Source organism: Ctenocephalides felis, unplaced genomic scaffold (genome assembly GCF_003426905.1).
Source record: "Ctenocephalides felis isolate EL2017-DRISC unplaced genomic scaffold, ASM342690v1 CF-g0.4_SCAFFOLD_01492, whole genome shotgun sequence".
Lineage (NCBI taxonomy): Eukaryota > Metazoa > Arthropoda > Insecta > Siphonaptera > Pulicidae > Ctenocephalides > Ctenocephalides felis.
Genome location: NW_020537646.1, coordinates 1,156,997 through 1,174,580, shown reverse-complemented (window position 1 = coordinate 1,174,580; position 17,584 = coordinate 1,156,997). Strand labels below are relative to the sequence as shown.

At 29.2% G+C, this 17,584-nt stretch overlaps 1 protein-coding gene and 1 pseudogene across 1 annotated transcript; both read left to right on the top strand.

Annotated features, from left to right (window-relative positions):
* The window catches only part of LOC113370178, an 8,823-nt pseudogene extending 1,430 nt beyond the window's left edge, over nucleotides 1-7,393 (top strand).
* A 716-nt stretch (nucleotides 7,394-8,109) lies between these two features.
* LOC113370177 (PIH1 domain-containing protein 2-like) lies at nucleotides 8,110-10,801 on the top strand. Its single transcript, XM_026610850.1, has 4 exons — nucleotides 8,110-8,489; nucleotides 9,521-9,619; nucleotides 10,154-10,224; nucleotides 10,297-10,801. The coding sequence occupies exons 1-4, from the start codon at nucleotides 8,262-8,264 to the stop codon at nucleotides 10,799-10,801; spliced, it is 903 nt and encodes a 300-aa protein (XP_026466635.1). The 5' UTR covers nucleotides 8,110-8,261.
* Nucleotides 10,802-17,584: the final 6,783 nt, after the last annotated feature.

Genomic DNA, 17,584 nt, shown 5'->3' with positions numbered 1-17,584 from the left:
AATTGAATGTTTTTAGATCATTCAAATCGGATACTACATTCTCTCAAAAACTCATTTGAATTTTCTGCATCTTTGTACCGCATCTCCGTAACGGCTGGACCTGTCCTTTGTCAAAAGCTAATCAGCACATCTCCCTATCAATAGGAATCGAATGTTTTATGAGCCATTCAAATCAATTGACCGTGCGCCCGAAAACGTGGACAAACAAATGCGGACACAATTGAAAACTATTGTATTATTACAAACATAATACGATTGTAATACCAAATTTAGTTTTAAATACCCGATTATTTAAAATTCATTAAGTTTCATTTCAAATTTCGCGCTATAATTTGAATGTGAAAAGTAGCGCTCTCTTGTCTGAGCGTGGTCAAAACTGATAGAGATACGGTCTGAAGCATAGATAAGTAAACATGGTCTGAAGATTATACACGTGGTAGTGCGTCAAATCTAGTTTCATTCCCATTAATAAAATAATTGTTTGCCTAGGCCAAGCATAATAAATAAAATGTCGTTTAGTATATAAATTTATATCGCCTCATTATTTTCCATATCAAATTTTACATTGTGATAACTATCTACGTTAGAATCTAATTAGATTCTCATATGAATGTGCATTTATGTTGTTTATTTAGGAATATTTTCTGTTGATAAATTTTATTTGTAGATACTATCTTGATATGATAAAATATCAAATTTAAGTGTTGTGTATAATAATATATGTTGTATATTATGTGCATTTAAATGTTCGTTGTGCTTCTAAGTGCGCAGTAGATAAATTGTTTAGTGATTTTAAATTTAATAATACACGCCGGAGTTGTTTAGAAATAGAAATGGTAAGCATGTAATGGTAAAATTATTTATGCTTGTAACAGGTAGGTGATAGTATTTGCTATTAATAGGATGAAGGTCATATGAGTGTAAACAAATATTTATTTGTATAATATTATATAATTCTTTCACATTTGTATCAAAAAGGCGGTCTACGGCCAATTTCGACTTTTAATGTTTTTCTGTTTGTTTATTAATTTGAGAAGAAGCCGCATTTTTTTAAAAAATTACTTACTACATTTTTTTTTTATAATTTAATAATATTTATTTGATAATAATAAACATCTAGAAATCTTCTGTTTAAATGGTGTTTTTGTATTTCTCATTCTTATTTTTAACAGCGATCAGAACTTCCGTCCTATTTGCTTCTAACTTCACCGTTTACGCCATATTTAGATGGTAACCCAACGGTTGACCATATGTGTATTTGACAAATTGTTATATATAATTTGAATTTTAATATTAGAATTTATCTAATATTGCTCATATATTATTCTGTTCGAAATCGGTTGAACCGTGTTCCCGAAATCGTCGACGAAAATTTGTATCCGCACACACGCATACCCATACACACCACTACATCCATTTTTTCTAAGGTATGCCAAATGTTCAGAAACCTCTGAAACGTTAAGATATATAAAAATTTTCATTTTCGTTTTTTTGCGATTACTATAACTTACCCTACGGGAAGTTAATTACCAGATCGGATTCTTTTGCTTTGGAGACGAACATTTAAATTAAATATATATTATTTCATATGTTTCTATCAGGCTCCTACTTCTGACCGAGAAAATTTTTCTTTGCTATCGACCGCGGTGGTACTTTCACGGACGTCCTGGCCCATTGTCCTGGAGGCCGAGTCCGTACTATGAAATTACTATCAGAAGATCCTAGATATCCTGATGCACCACGTGAAGGAATAAGACGAATTCTACAAGAGGTAATAATCATCATATAATTATACTTTGTTATAAAAAATTTGTGACAGATCATATGTCTGTTGTTAAGGAAACTGGTAAGGCCATCGACGAAAATGGCTTAATAGACACCTCTTTAATTGGTGGCATTCGAATGGGAACCACAGTTGCAACGAACGCTCTATTAGAAAGAACAGGCGAACCATTTGTTCTGATTGTAAACAAAGGTTTCAAAGACATTTTGCATATTGGAAATCAAGCACGTCCTGCAATCTTCGAACTTGATATCAAGACTCCCAGTTCTCTATATAAAGAAGTCGTAGAAGTCTCGGGGCGACTTGTACCCTCTCAACCGGGCCAATGCTTGATTACAAATGGATTAAAGAAATTTGCGGAACTGCTGGTAACGCTTTAGTTGAATTAGAACCGTTGGATTTAGATTCATTACGTAAAGATTTAAAAATACATTGAAGAATGGAATAAAATCGGCAGCGGTTGTACTTGCACATAGTTATAGCTGCCCTGATCATGAATTAGCGGTTGGAAAGTTATTGACCGAAATGGGTTTGTAGAATAATGCCTCTATTTTTTTTCATAGGATTTGACTTTTAAAGTTTTATTGTTTTTAATAGGTTTTGAACATGTGACTTTATCGCATCGTGCAATGCCCATGTGTCGTCTGGTTTCCCGAGGTTTTACTGCATGTGCAGAAGCATACTTGACACCCCATGTGGAACGCTATTTACGAGGTTTCCGATCAGGATTCCGCGACCAGTTGCAAGGAGTCCGCGTTTTGTTCATGCAGAGTGACGGCGGCCTGACCCACGCTGATGCTTTTGGAGGAGCCAGAGCCGTTTTAAGTGGACCAGCAGGCGGAGTTGTGGGGTATACATTTTAATTAAAATTAAAGATAATAGATTTTTAATAGATTATTTCTCCATATGCAGCTATGCTGTTACTGGATCTCGAGATACTGAATTACCACTAATTGGATTCGACATGGGAGGTACATCTACTGACGTATCTCGTTATGCAGGTGTTTATGAACACGTGGTTGAAGCAACAACAGCTGGTGTTACAATTCAAGCACCACAGCTTGATATTAACACTGTTGCTGCAGGCAAGTAAAATTTCAATTATTTTGCTCTAGCCTATACTTCATATTTGAATTGATGGTGGCGTGACCAAGATAAATTTTGTGATACTGCAATCTTGCTTTATCTTAATTGACTGATATTGATCTTATTGTCTAATAATTGCTGCCCAAGTGTGCCGTTTGTAGGAAAAAGATATGTCTAAAAAGATTGTATATATCTTGTTTATATGATGATAAATATTTTCTTTTGCAAATTCAAAATCATATATTATATTTGTTTGTAAACAATTTTATAAAGTAAGTTAATTTCTTTTCCAGGCGGTGGATCAATGTTATTTTTCCGCTCCGGTTTGTTCGTGGTCGGCCCCGAGAGTGCAGGAGCTCATCCTGGTCCAGTTTGTTATCGCAAAGGTGGACCTCTTACCATTACTGATGCGAATCTTGTTCTGGGCCGCATATTACCCGAATATTTCCCAAAAATATTTGGACCAGATGAAAATCTACCATTGGATAAAGATGCATCTTTGGCTGCTTTTCAGAAATTGACTAATGAAATAAATGAATATTTAGAGAAAAATGGCAATAAAAAAGTAAATAATTTAAGATTTAATAATTATCTGTGGTTCATATTTACAATTATGATTTATAATATATTTTTTGTGTTTTTAAGCTAACCGTTGCTGAAGTTGCATTAGGATTTGTGAGAGTCGGAAATGAAGCGATGTGTCGAGCAATTAGAGCTTTAACGCAAGCAAGAGGATTTGATTCTTCTCGACATGCATTGGCAGTTTTTGGAGGTGCTGGAGGTCAACATGCGTGTTCAGTAGCAGCTGCTTTGGGTATGGGAACAGTTCTTGTCCACAAATATGCAGGTAGATAAATTGATCGAACTTTTTATCTGTGTGAAGATTGATTTAATTTATGATATAATTTAATTTTAAATATTTTTCTAGGTATATTATCTGCGTACGGCATGGCATTAGCTGATGTGGTGCACGAAGCTCAAGAACCATCAGGAATGATCTTGAGTGAACAATCGGCTCCAATAATTAAGCAGAGACTAGATCACCTGAGCGAAACTTGCATTAAAAAACTTAAGGAGCAAGGGTTTACTCCAAACCAAATCAGATTAGAACCATATCTTCATCTAAGGTACGAAGGGACCGATTGCGCACTCATGTGCGCTCCTAAAGAGGAAACCGGCGAGTCTGATGAAGATGCTGAAGCTAAAGAACTTGTAATCCCTGATTACGGAAATTTTGTTGATTCTTTTCTGTTGCGATATAAAAGTGAGTTCGGATTTGTGATTACTGGTAGACGTATTATTGTTGATGACATTAGAGTGAGAGGAGCGGGCAACTCTGACGCTCCCGAGGAATCTAGGAAATCTGGTGAAAGAAAAACCAAACTTGAACCTCATTCGGTTAGAGAATCACTTTTTTTCGTACTTCCGCGTTTTTAATACTAATAAATGTTTCCAATATCTAATAATTTTAGCACTACATAGATTTCATGTTGAGAATATGTTTGTTATAGGTTAAAGAAACGCATTTCGAATCAGGAATGCACAAAACACCGGTTTACAAATGTGAGGACCTTTACCCAGGCGATGTGTTAAATGGACCATCAATACTGATAGATGGGCTTTCCACAATTCTTATTGAACCAGAATGTTCGGCAACAATTACAGAGCGAAATGATTTAATTATCCGGTATATCTGAGAAAAATATTTTACACTATGAACAAATATTATTTACTGCTATTTTAAATTTACAGCGTCGGCTCTGGTAAACCAAAACCAATTAGTCCAGAATTAGATGCAATTCAACTCAGTATATTTTCTCATCGATTTATGAGTATTGCGGAACAAATGGGGAGGTAAGTAAGAATTCCCATCGACACTAAACATTGAAATATAATGAAAATTTAGGATTCTTCAGCGAACCGCTATTTCTACTAATATAAAAGAAAGATTAGATTTTTCTTGTGCGTTATTTGGACCTGATGGTGGTTTAGTCAGCAATGCGCCGCATATTCCGGTGCATTTAGGAGCCATGCAGGAAACGGTTCAATATCAGGTACTTCATCAAATATAAAGATAATTATTCAAATTATCTACAAATCATCTAACGATATTGCGATCTATCAGATACGTGTTCGAGGTGATTCGTTGAAAGAAGGCCAAGTATTGTTGTCAAACCACCCTCAAGCTGGTGGTTCTCATTTGCCAGATTTAACAGTTATTACTCCAGTATTTCACAAGTAGGTTGTTGCACTAAATCATTCATCATTAGTAATTACACTACCACTTTAATACTTTTAACGATTTCAGGGGCCATAAAGGACCAGTATTCTTTGTTGCTTCAAGAGGACACCATGCAGATATTGGAGGAATCACTCCAGGTTTGTTTTTTATAATAATTTGAAATTATTACATTAAGTTCCATATAATTACAATATATTTACGTCGCAGGTTCTATGCCACCGCATTCAACACTATTATCTCAGGAAGGTGCTTGGTTTAAGAGTTTTCTTCTGGTAAATGATGGTCATTTTGATGAGCAAGGACTTACAGAACGACTTATGGCTCCAGGAAAATTACCAAATTCTTCAGGAACAAGAAATTTAGCAGACAATATTTCAGATTTGAAGGCGCAGATTGCAGCTAATCACAAAGTAATTGATAATAATATTGCCATTGGGCCAACTTTTTATTTTCACCACTTAGAATGAAATTATTACAAAAATTGAATTTTTCATCAGGGAATTCAGTTAGTAGGAGAACTAATTTCTTATTACGGATTAAATGTGGTACAAGCATATATGACACACATGCAAAATAATGCTGAAGTTGCGGTGAGAAATATGTTAAAAGATATAGCAAAGCAGACAAGAGAGAGGTATATTTATTGATAACTTCAACAAATATTTTTGATACATTATATTTGTTTTATAATGAATTTCAGAACTGGTGCCACAATATTACATGCTGAGGAGATGATGGACAATGGATCCAAAATTAAACTTGCTGTATCTCTTGATGAAAAAGATGGACATGCTATTTGTGATTTTAAGTAATATTAGCATTAATATTATAGTAAAATATTTGTGATATGTAATTTATTGACTGTATAATTATATTTAGTGGCACTGGTGACGAAGTATGGGGCAATTGCAATGCACCAAGAGCTATAACCCTTTCAGCAATTATTTATTGTTTAAGATGTATGGTCGGTCATGATGTGCCTCTGAACCAGGTTTGAAAAATAAAAGTAACAAAATTATAGATAGATTGGATATAATATTTATTTCTTTACTGATAGGGATGTCTTGCACCTATTTCTATTAAAATACCTAGAGGATCACTTTTGGATCCTAGTGATGATGCTGCCGTTGTCGGAGGTAATGTTCTTACTTCCCAAAGAGTAGTTGATGTTGTCTTCAAAGCTTTTGGGTAAATATTAAATTTTATTCAATATATATATATATATATATATATATATATATATATATATATTAACTTCCAATTATTTTATTTTTATCTTAGCACATGTGCTGCCTCACAAGGATGTATGAACAATATCACAATAGGAGAAGAAACATGGGGATATTATGAAACAGTTGCAGGAGGTAGTGGTGCTGTAAGTTTTTATTTGTAACTATAAAATATTCTTACTTTATTTATATTTTAAATTATATGATATTTTCAGGGCCCTACATGGAATGGTAAAAGCGGAGTCCACACTCATATGACTAACACTCGCATCACCGATCCAGAAATTTTGGAACTTAGATATCCCATAATTTTGAAAACGTTTTGTTTGCGTCCTAATTCCGGTGGAAATGGTGAGTGATAACCAAAACTATATTTTAGAACAAGGATTATGATGAATATATATGCATAATTTTAATAATCTGTGTATATTTCTAGGTTATTCAAGGGTGGTGATGGTGTTCAAAGAGAATTGCTATTCCGAAAGGAAATGACATTATCAGTTTTGACTGAACGAAGAGTTTTTCAACCCTATGGAATGGCAGGTGGAGAGCCTGGTGCAAGTGGTGTTAATGTTCTTATAAGAGCTCAAGAAAAGAGGAAAATAAATCTTGGAGCTAAAACAGCAATAAAAGTCAAACCAGGGGTATGATATAAATATCATTGAAATACTATATTGAGATTAGATTATTTTATAGAATTAGCATTTTGCAAAAAACATGGATCTTGTGGTTCAGTATAAAGTAGATTAACTATAGTTGTGATCTCCCTGAATATATACAATATACATTTATTTAATAATATAATCCTTACATATTAATATGAATCTTTTTCTTATCAGGACATTTTTTCAATGCTGACTCCAGGAGGAGGTGGATATGGATTGGCTAATGATGAAAATAGACGAAAATTATCACAAAAAGTAGAAAATAAACCGTGCTTCAAAACATTCCAGGAGCATGGAAGTGTCTTTGAATATAGAATGTCCCAAGAAAGTGTATAAATTTGCTAATGTATAGTGAGTGATTTATTTCTTTTCAACTGTTTTCTTAAAAACAACTAGTAGTATTATTGGTTATAGATTGACTAAGTTCTTTCTAAAGTTCATCATCTGAATTTAATTGATTCAGTTCAATTTTACATGAAAATGTATTTAGTTTAATGTTATTAGTTACTTACATAATCATTGGTGTAAGTTTAAATAAGAAATCCTATAATTAAGTACATTGTTGTCTTCACATATAAAATTGTATGATTTGACATAGGCAATTTTACAAATGTGTGCTTCCTATTTTAGATTACTAGCAAATGTTAGAACATTATAATATTTTTGTAATTGATATATAGTATATAATGAAGAGTTTAAAATTAGAATTTAATGTTAATAATTTGTTCAAAGAAAATATGTCAAATTATTCTGTCATTAAAAAGGTTTAAGTCTCAGCTAATGTTTTAGTTCACTACCACATATTTGTTAAAGATGTCTCTGTAGTCGTAGTTGTTATTTACATTAGAGCTATTTTAATTTTGTGTTTACATAAAAATAATTTAAACAATCCATCATTTAATGATATTTTAAATGAAATTCATACTTTTTAATAGTTTTATACAAGACGTGTAAATGGATAAAGAAAACCTCTAAGACCAACTTACTAAAACTGACAAGATAAAATATTTGTTTTATGTCAACAATGTCTAAGTTGATTCCTGGGACGTGCTTTTGTTATTGTTAGACATTCTAAAACATCCAATTATTGATCAATTCCTTTTACATTACTCATTAATCATTTCACTTGACATTTTACACATTGATTTAAAAAAAAATTAACCAAACTTATTGTTATTTTTAATTGGTGTAATGTAGTGCTTATAAATTATATTTGTGATATTAAATTATTACATTATTAAGACTAAATTAGAAGTATGTCCCAATCAAATTATCTGGGTTCATCAGAAGCAAGTGATAGACCGATGCCAGTTATGAAAAGTCTTAGATCATTGAGTAATTTTAAAAATCCTCCGCAACCTCATATGTGTATAAGAGATTCAACAAAGGATGGTAATGAATTGTTTATAAATGTTTTAAGTTGGAACAAAATAGCAATGCCGAAGTCTGCACAAGATCCGATACCTCTTTATGGTGGAATGAGGGTAAGTTTTGTGTAATGTATTTATATTGATATATTGCATGGTATAAAAATATTTACATGTATTACACTTACATTCTATCTATCTATATATCTATCTATTTACATTTGTTTGGTAATAAAATAAGTTTAATCTAGCAGTCAAATATTTATGTGATCACTATTAAATTGTTTTACAATAATATTCATAATCCTGGAATAATTAAATTTAATATGAAGTCTCACCTAAATCTACCCTTTTATATATCTAAATAATAATAATAGTCGAGTAAGATTATTATATTTTTAGGGCACTTTCTTTATTCTTCAATTCACTATTCGAATTGGGCTTATTTATAGTGCCATAATATTTGCAATAATTTGTATAAGAATGAATTTTTTAAGCAAAGTATGTAGACCTACTAATGTGCATTCTTTGCTCATTGAACTATCTATAATTTTATGAGCAATATTATTATAAATTAATTCTTCCTTACTAAGTATGTGAAATCAAACATTTTTTAACGATGTCGATTTGTTTACTAGTTCTATCAGTTATTTACATCAAATATTTAAATATTTAATAGTATATATAGTAAATATATATATATATATATATATATATATATATATGTATTAACAGTCTAGTAATCGGGCATAACATCAATAAAAAAACATGAATTTCTTTCAAAAATTTATTTAAAATCCGTACGTACCATATATATATATATTAGGGTGGTCCTTTAATATTAAGAGCTAAAACTTTCGGAGAATTGTTTTTTATCTATTTGGAACCATTTGAGCCCCTGGGAGCAAGGAAATTCGAAAATGACCATTTTAAGGACCACCCTAATATATATATATATATATATATATATATATATATATATATATATATATTTGCTTCACTTGTTTCTGATTCAATTTTACTTATATACAGTAAAATATATATATAGTAAAATAAAATCAGAAACAAGCGAAGTGTTTTACTCATTTCAGATTGTTTATAAGTTTTTCATGATCGTATTAATTACATTATAAACATTATTGAATTAGGTGCCACCAACGAGTTCTAATACACCTCCTTTAGTATTTGCTGTAATGGCCAATCCTGATATATTAAAGACAAATGGACGACTGTGTAAAGATCCTGTGGTAATAACTTTTAACATAACTTAATTTTTGTAATATTTGGAAACCCCACTTTTAACATAACTTAATTTTTGTAATATTTGGAAACCCCATTTGTATAAATTCTATTTTGAAAGATTATTCATGTGGGAATCAAAAATTATAATTTAAAGTTATGATGAACCTATTAAAAACTATAATTCTGAATCTATTACGCTTACTTTATTAATTTTATTGATTCAAAGCCTCAATTTATACTATAGATTTGTTAGTGTTTTATATATAAAATTGTTAGTTTATGAAATTGTTTGTGTTAACATAACTTAATTTTTGTAATATTTGGAAACCCCACTTGTATAAATTCTATTTTGAAAGATTATTCATGTGGGAATCAAAAATTATAATTTAAAGTTATGATGAACCTATTAAAAACTATAATTTTGAATCTATTACGCTTACTTTATTAATTTTATTGATTCAAAGCCTCAATTTATACTATAGAATTGTTATAGTTTTATATATAAAATTGTTAGTTTATGAAATTGTTTGTGTCTTTAGGAACTAATGGCACTTGTTGAATTAATGTGTGACTTTGTAGAAGCCATGAATCCCGGACTTGTTTTAAAAAGGTAAGCAAGTTTAATAGGTAATACCAAATGTATTTCATAAATCATTTATATCTATTTCTACTATAAATTCAGGCAAGCAGAAGTGCTGCCTGAACGAGAATTATCAGGTGAATTAAAAGACGTCTGGACAGCAATACAGTATAAAAGAGAAAGTGAACAAAGTATGAGCTACTTACTGTCCAAATCATATCAGTCTGAATCAGGATTACAATCTAACATTCCCAAACAAGCAAAACTGGTAAACTCAGATATGAATGTTAAAATATATCACATAGATCCTAATCCTAGTGAAAATAAAGATGAAACAATAAGTAGTACTACAGCTGATTGTCAAGAAGATGAGTCCAAAAATGATAAAAATAGTTCATCTTTAACATCTACAAACAAAAGTTTATTAAAAAGTGGGAAGGATTTTTTCCGAAATGATTTTTTTCCTCAATTTAAATCTAAAAAATCTATTGACAGTGATGTAAATATTGATAAAGAAAGTAGTAACAATACCAATAATATTGAAGTGACCAGCGGTAATGTTAATTTTGATCCTGATATAAACATTAGTAAATTAAACTTAGAGTGATATAATATTTATCCATGCGATAAACAAAAATAATGAATGTTTTAAAGAATGAAATTTTGTACGTTGGCTGTATGTTTTTTTACAGTATTTTTTGAACAATTGTATTATACATGATACTTAATTTTTTACACCTATTTTTACAATTCAATTTTATTTGATTTTTATATATTTTGTAGATAAGTTTGACGAAATTTTAGATAAAATATAAATTTTCAAATAATATATAATTTTTTGTAGTATGATCTCTATAAAACTAGGCATTGCGACTTATATGTTGACATAAAATGTAATATTGATGTGGTGTGTAATTGTTATTACCTCTAAGTATATATATATATATATATATATATATATATATATATATATATATATATATATATATATATATAAACTCATGACTATATATATAGTTATATTCGAAGTTCCACTCTTTAATAAATAAATTGTGTGGTAGCATGAAACTTGATAGACAAATTTTAAATATCAAATAATTTAAGTTATTTATTTATTTTAATAGTAAAATTAATAAATACATGACAATTTAGTGTTAAATAAAACCATTTGCATTTCTGATTATATATAACTATATATCATATAAATGTTCAATTAATGTATTTTGAAAAACATCATATTAGAGTATATCTTAGGCACATAAATACAATTATCAATTTTAATTTACTCACTTTAGGTAATATAATAATACATTCAAATCCGCAATAAAATTATACAAAGTATACTATTTATATATTGTGTAATATATGATAAATTATTAAATTGTGTTTTATTATTATTATAATTTTTAAGATGTAATGTAATGTTATAATGGTAATATACTAGGATACTCATTCTGTTAAAATTTTTGAAAATAATTCTTAGCCTAACAAATATAGGGTATTATATCTATTTATGTTATAAGTGAGTCATTTAAAATGCAAGCATTTGTTTCTAAAAAAATATTACTTATTTTTATTTCCATTATAATTTATTTTAGTTTATTATATGTTATAGTTTTCTCAAATAAAAATAAATTACATATATTTTTTCAGAAACACATGCTATTTGTATTTTAAGGCGCTTGTATTTTAAATTTATTTTTTTTTTATTTAATTAATTTAATTTAATTTTTTATTTTTTTTATTTTAAGGCGCTTCAGTGTTGAAGAAAAACACTGCCAAAATCAAATGGATAACCAATAAATCTAAGAGTTTTTTAAAAATAATGTTAAAGTTCTATAAAAGTACGTTGAAAATAATGTTTATATTTATTATTTTGGAAAAATTAACATTTAAAAATAACTCATAATAGTGCGGCACTGAAAAAAGTGAAATAGTATTTTATTCTGAAATAATATATTGAGGAAAAACTAATTTACTAAAGGTCATACCCTTTTGGATATTCACACCTATATGACTTTGGTAAAATAATACTTATTTTTACAAATCTGTTTCTATTTATATTTTATATAACACAATTCAAAATACTAGAATATTATTTTTCTCTGAACTAACTTTTGTTAAATATTAAGAAATAATTTAATAAATTAATTTTTATTATGTAGATTAATTTAAATTTAATTAGATTTTAAAATTATTAATTTAGAAGGAAAAGTCTGTGAGAATCAGTTGGTCTAATCGATAGCCTGCCGCTTGAACCATTTAAAGGCTCATAAAATAATGTTGAAGTTCTATAAAAATATCTTTAAAATTATTTAAAAATTATATTTTTCAATATTTATTATTTATTAGTTCATAATAGTGCGGCACTGTAAAAAGTAAAAGTGGAACGAGTTCGATGTCGCGCATACACTCCGGTGCCAGTATTGCTTGGTCGCTCTTCTGAGCAGGATTGAATGCTCCATGGTCTGTGTTAATCATTCAAACTTTATTCAAGTTCCTACTAAATAAAAAACTGTGTATTTTATTTAAAATGTGTTTAAGTTCCAAAGAATTCAAATCCTATTCTGCCGCGCTGAGTTCCGGATGCGCGCAGTGAACCTAAAGAGCGGATTTTCACAAAAACACGTGGTAAAAAATGTGACAATTTATAGGGAAAAGTTTAATAAATGACTAAATTGAGTTGAAATGCAATAATTACAATGTTAATGAAAATGTCAAAATGAAAGTTACATTCAAAGTGTTGTGCATATGTGTGCTGTTGAATACCTGCGTTACATTTGATTTGTTTGTAAACAATACAGCAGCGGACGATGGGACGAAAAATGACACATCGAACGACAAAAATGGTAAGAGGACTAGACAATTCTATACATTATCATAATTAAAATTTGGAATAATATATACCGGCGTTTTTATAGTTAATATGTAATGAAAGACCTAATTTAACACGTTACTCGCCATGATATTAAAAGAATTTTCACATGAACCATGGCAACTTATTATCATATGAACATATTACATAAGCCTTATAATGCCCTTAATTGCATTTGCTGAGCATGAATTTTTTTTTATAAATCTGAGGTTTTGTTTATGAAAATTATTACATAAAGCTATCAATCAAAAATTTAGTTTAAAATGTATGAAGCAAGAAATTTGATGTATCAAAGAATTTTTTTTGCCAAAATTCCTGAAAAATCAGTATTTCTCATGTCACACATATATGACTGACATAGCCCTATATTAAAACGTTTTTCTTGGACAAGCCAAACAATGTTCAAGTCAATTTCTCAGACATTTGCCTGACGTAGCTCATGTAAAACTTCTTTGCGTCAGACACATATGACTGACATGGCGATTAACTTGTTAAATTAACTTAAGCAGGCTTATGAGCATAGTTTGGACTATCCATATAGGCCATAATATATCTTCTTAATATAGGTGCTAAAAATTAATTACTTATTTTGATGCCTAATAATGATATGATTCGACCAAATATGGCATGATTAAAATTAACCCTAGAATGGTATAAGGCTTAACACGTGATTTTTTCATTGTATACTTTGTGATATCATGAAAGGTTATTTCAGAAACTATAAAACTCTGTTTTTTTAATTAAATAGTCTTTTTATTTTTTCAAAATTTCCATTACACAAGTACCTAATAAAAGTACAAAAATCTGCATGTACGCCTCGGGGGCGTGCAGATACCATTCTAGGGTTAAATTATTTGAAAATATTTTAATGTTGTTTTAAAATATTTGGTTGTGCGATATTTTCTCTCGTTGTTATTTTTATCTTATAATTTTTGTTGCTTTCATTCTCGTGTAATAAATAAAATATAAATTATTGTAGATTTTAATACAATTTTACTGGAATTAGTAAAGGGCGTTACCAAAATAGCTCATAGTAAGACAGGCACCACGTGGATGGTTTTAGAAATGATTTTTAGTATTATCATGAATGCTAATTAAAGCAATTATACAAATGAAGTAAAATATACTTAGTATCATTAAAAACTCAAGTAAAATTTAAATTTTATTTATAATATCATTAATATAATTAAATAGTCCAAAAGCCGTATTTTTCTTTTGTTATAAATTGCTTAGATTTTGATATCAAACGTATAATTTTTCCAGCAATCACATTTATTTTTCCATAAACCTGAGACTTCATTTAAAAAAAATTTAAACGAAGTCATATTAAGTAAAATTTAAAATTTATTTACAATAATAAAATCAAACTGCCCAAAAGCCTTAATATCTCTTTATTATAAATTGTTTAGATTATGATATCACATGTATAATTTGTCCAGCAAATGCATTTATTTTTTCATAATCCTGAGGTTTAATTTAGGAAAATTATTGAACAAAGTCATATGAAGTAAAATTAAAAATCTATTTACAATATCAATTATATAATCAAACAGCCCTAAAGCCTTATTTGCATAGATTTTATCTCTTTAATTGCATAGATTTTGTTGTCACATGTATAATTTGTTGAGCAAGAACATTATCTGGGATTTTGTTTATAAAAATCATTAAATAAAACTACCAATTAATAAATTTTGCTGAAAATTTTTATCAAATGATATCCAATTTTGTCTGAATGACAACAATAAACTCTTATATAACCTTAATGTAAAAAGCAGTTTCTTGATGTATTTAGTTTCTTGGTGTATTTAAATAATCTATAAGGTACTATATTGATTAATAAGCAAAATTATATCAATAGTGAAAATCTTATTGCTTTAATTGTTCAGTTTCTGAAGCAAAATCCTTACAAATTTTCCATTCTTGCAATTCTTTATTACAATAAATTTTGGTGATCGATATCATGAAAATCCATTTGACTAAATTTGATGCATATAAGGATCGAAATGAGCAAAATCATTAGCAAATCATTTATAAAATGTTATAAATAAATTATAACTTCTAAATTTATTTTATTTTAAAGCTAATTTTACAAAAATGCGTAAAATAACATTCCTTCATCAAAATTTATTTAGAAAAGGGGGGGGGGGATATTAAACTTTTTTTGTAATTTAAAAAAAATCAAAATAAGCTCAAATTGCAATATAATAAGTGTTCAATTTAAAAGTTAGTTATTCTAGAATATATAAGATTAAAAAAATCTTAATAAACGAATTTCAAATAAGGACTGTTAGGGTTAATAAACCAATAAAACATACCTGGAGGCGTTCCTGAAAGTATTTTTATGCTATTATCTTAATAAAATTATACCTACGTAAAAAAATAACTGGTACTAATGAGACAAGTTTTGAGATCAATTTGAATTAAATACAAATTTGATTGTAATTAATAATATACAGTGAATATATTTGATGAAGTATTTTATTATCTAGGATGTGTTACGTAACGTTAGTAGACATTTGATTCAATACTTATTAGTAGTAGTATTAGTAATTTTTTTTTAAATTTCATTTATAGCAGAATAAATGATTTTACTTATTGAATATTTTAGTCGTTAAGCGTTGACAAATATTATTGTATTCATAACATATTTTCAAAAAAATCTCATTGAGTAAATATTAACGTTTGAGCGAAATGTTTCCACTTGTACAAATGTTTGTCGCTATTTTGTTTACTCAACTGTTGCTGAACAAATTCATATTCTCGTGTATTATAATAAACTATAGGCAAATATAATAGTCGCTAAATATGCAATAATGTTTTGTCTTGGGCCTTGCCATAGTTTAGCAAATTTTACTTTGCCTTTGCAACTTCTCAACGATATGTGATGCAATTTTTCTGTTCCTGAGAACTGGGAAAACTAAAAGTTGCGACAACCGACGATAGACAAAGCGTCTGAAAGATGTGTAATTAATCACACAATTGTACACGATGGTTACCGTATATTCTTAATGAAGCACAATTAAATGTTGCTTTGTAACAAAAGGAAACAAAAACTTTTATTTCATTTGTACGCGTGTATGCTGGTCAAATTCAAATTTGTTTCTCCTACCGCAGGTTGTTGCCTGTAAACCATCATGGTGACATACATATGGTAACTGATATACTTCATAAATGCAACTTAAATAAATAAGTTTTATTTAATCCATTATTAAAATCATTATTATAACATATTTAGACACTGCCTCATCTCCGAATATTCATGACTAACTGTTTTCTTGCAATAAGTGCATTGGAAAAACTAGCATATCTTAGGTAATTTTGTAACTCTTTGAGGATGGCTGTCCACCTGAATGGACAAACATGCTCTGTGAGGCACAGGCTATTTATAAACAATGACTCAGTTTGCATCGAAAAGTTGAATAAAATACATTTAGCAGTGATAAACAGTGTTGTATTTTGAAAATTATTTTAGTAGTAGTATTTTTAGTAGTAATCATTTAATTGTAAAATGAAGAGTTTTAGATTAAATCTTTTTTCCAGATTATTTCTAAATTCCTTATTTACGAGTGTAGTGCAGTAGAAAGTTCGAACAATCACTCCTTTAAACTTTTACGTGTTTTCTAAAGCCTGAATTTCTCACCAGCAAAATCTTTAATTACGCATTAAATTTTTATTATTTCTATAAATGCACACTATAAGCTGTAGACATATTGAATTGTGAAACTAAATTTGCGAGAACAATTTCATGTATTCTATTATTAAATTAGAAATTTGATTAAACTTCGAATGACTTATGTACGTGACTTCGTTGCAGGAAATTGCAAATGTTTTCACGTTTCGAATTAATTTTTGAAATAAAGTACCATCTTTCAAAATGATGAGAATTTATGATGCAAATTGTTTATTGTCTACGAAAAGAGTAATAAAATAGGTTTGAGATGTAATGACTTGTATGAATCTATCAGAAGGTATTTGAGCATTGCTAGAAGCGATTTTGTAGTTTATAATATCTTTTGAACCTACAACAAAAATTGGATCAAGCAACCAAGTTCGATACCCACCTTGATGAGCTGGACATCAAACAATAGTGATATCAATTTTCACTTAGATCTGATAAATGATATCAAGTGAAAATAGTCTTTTGGTGCATTGCTACAATATGCATCTCATCTATATAAACAAAAATCTAATAAAAACCCATCGGATAGAAAATGGCTAATCAATGGGTGGCCTCCGTAATAACACTAAATTAAGTTCTTCGTGTTGGCGTGCATTTGTTGCAGCAATGCCCCCGAAAGGCGGTTTTCCCTTTGAATCCAGGACTTGTGTGTGCTAGCCCCTGTTTTTAACCAACGACGGGCTCGATATTAAGAAATTTGACATTCCCTCGCCAAATCTTGAACTCGTGCACAATTATAATTTTCTATTGTTAAATTTCATAAATATTCAATAACAGCCATAGAACAATTATATTTATGATCGTCCCAGCTCTCACTTCGGCCGACTTATTTGGCT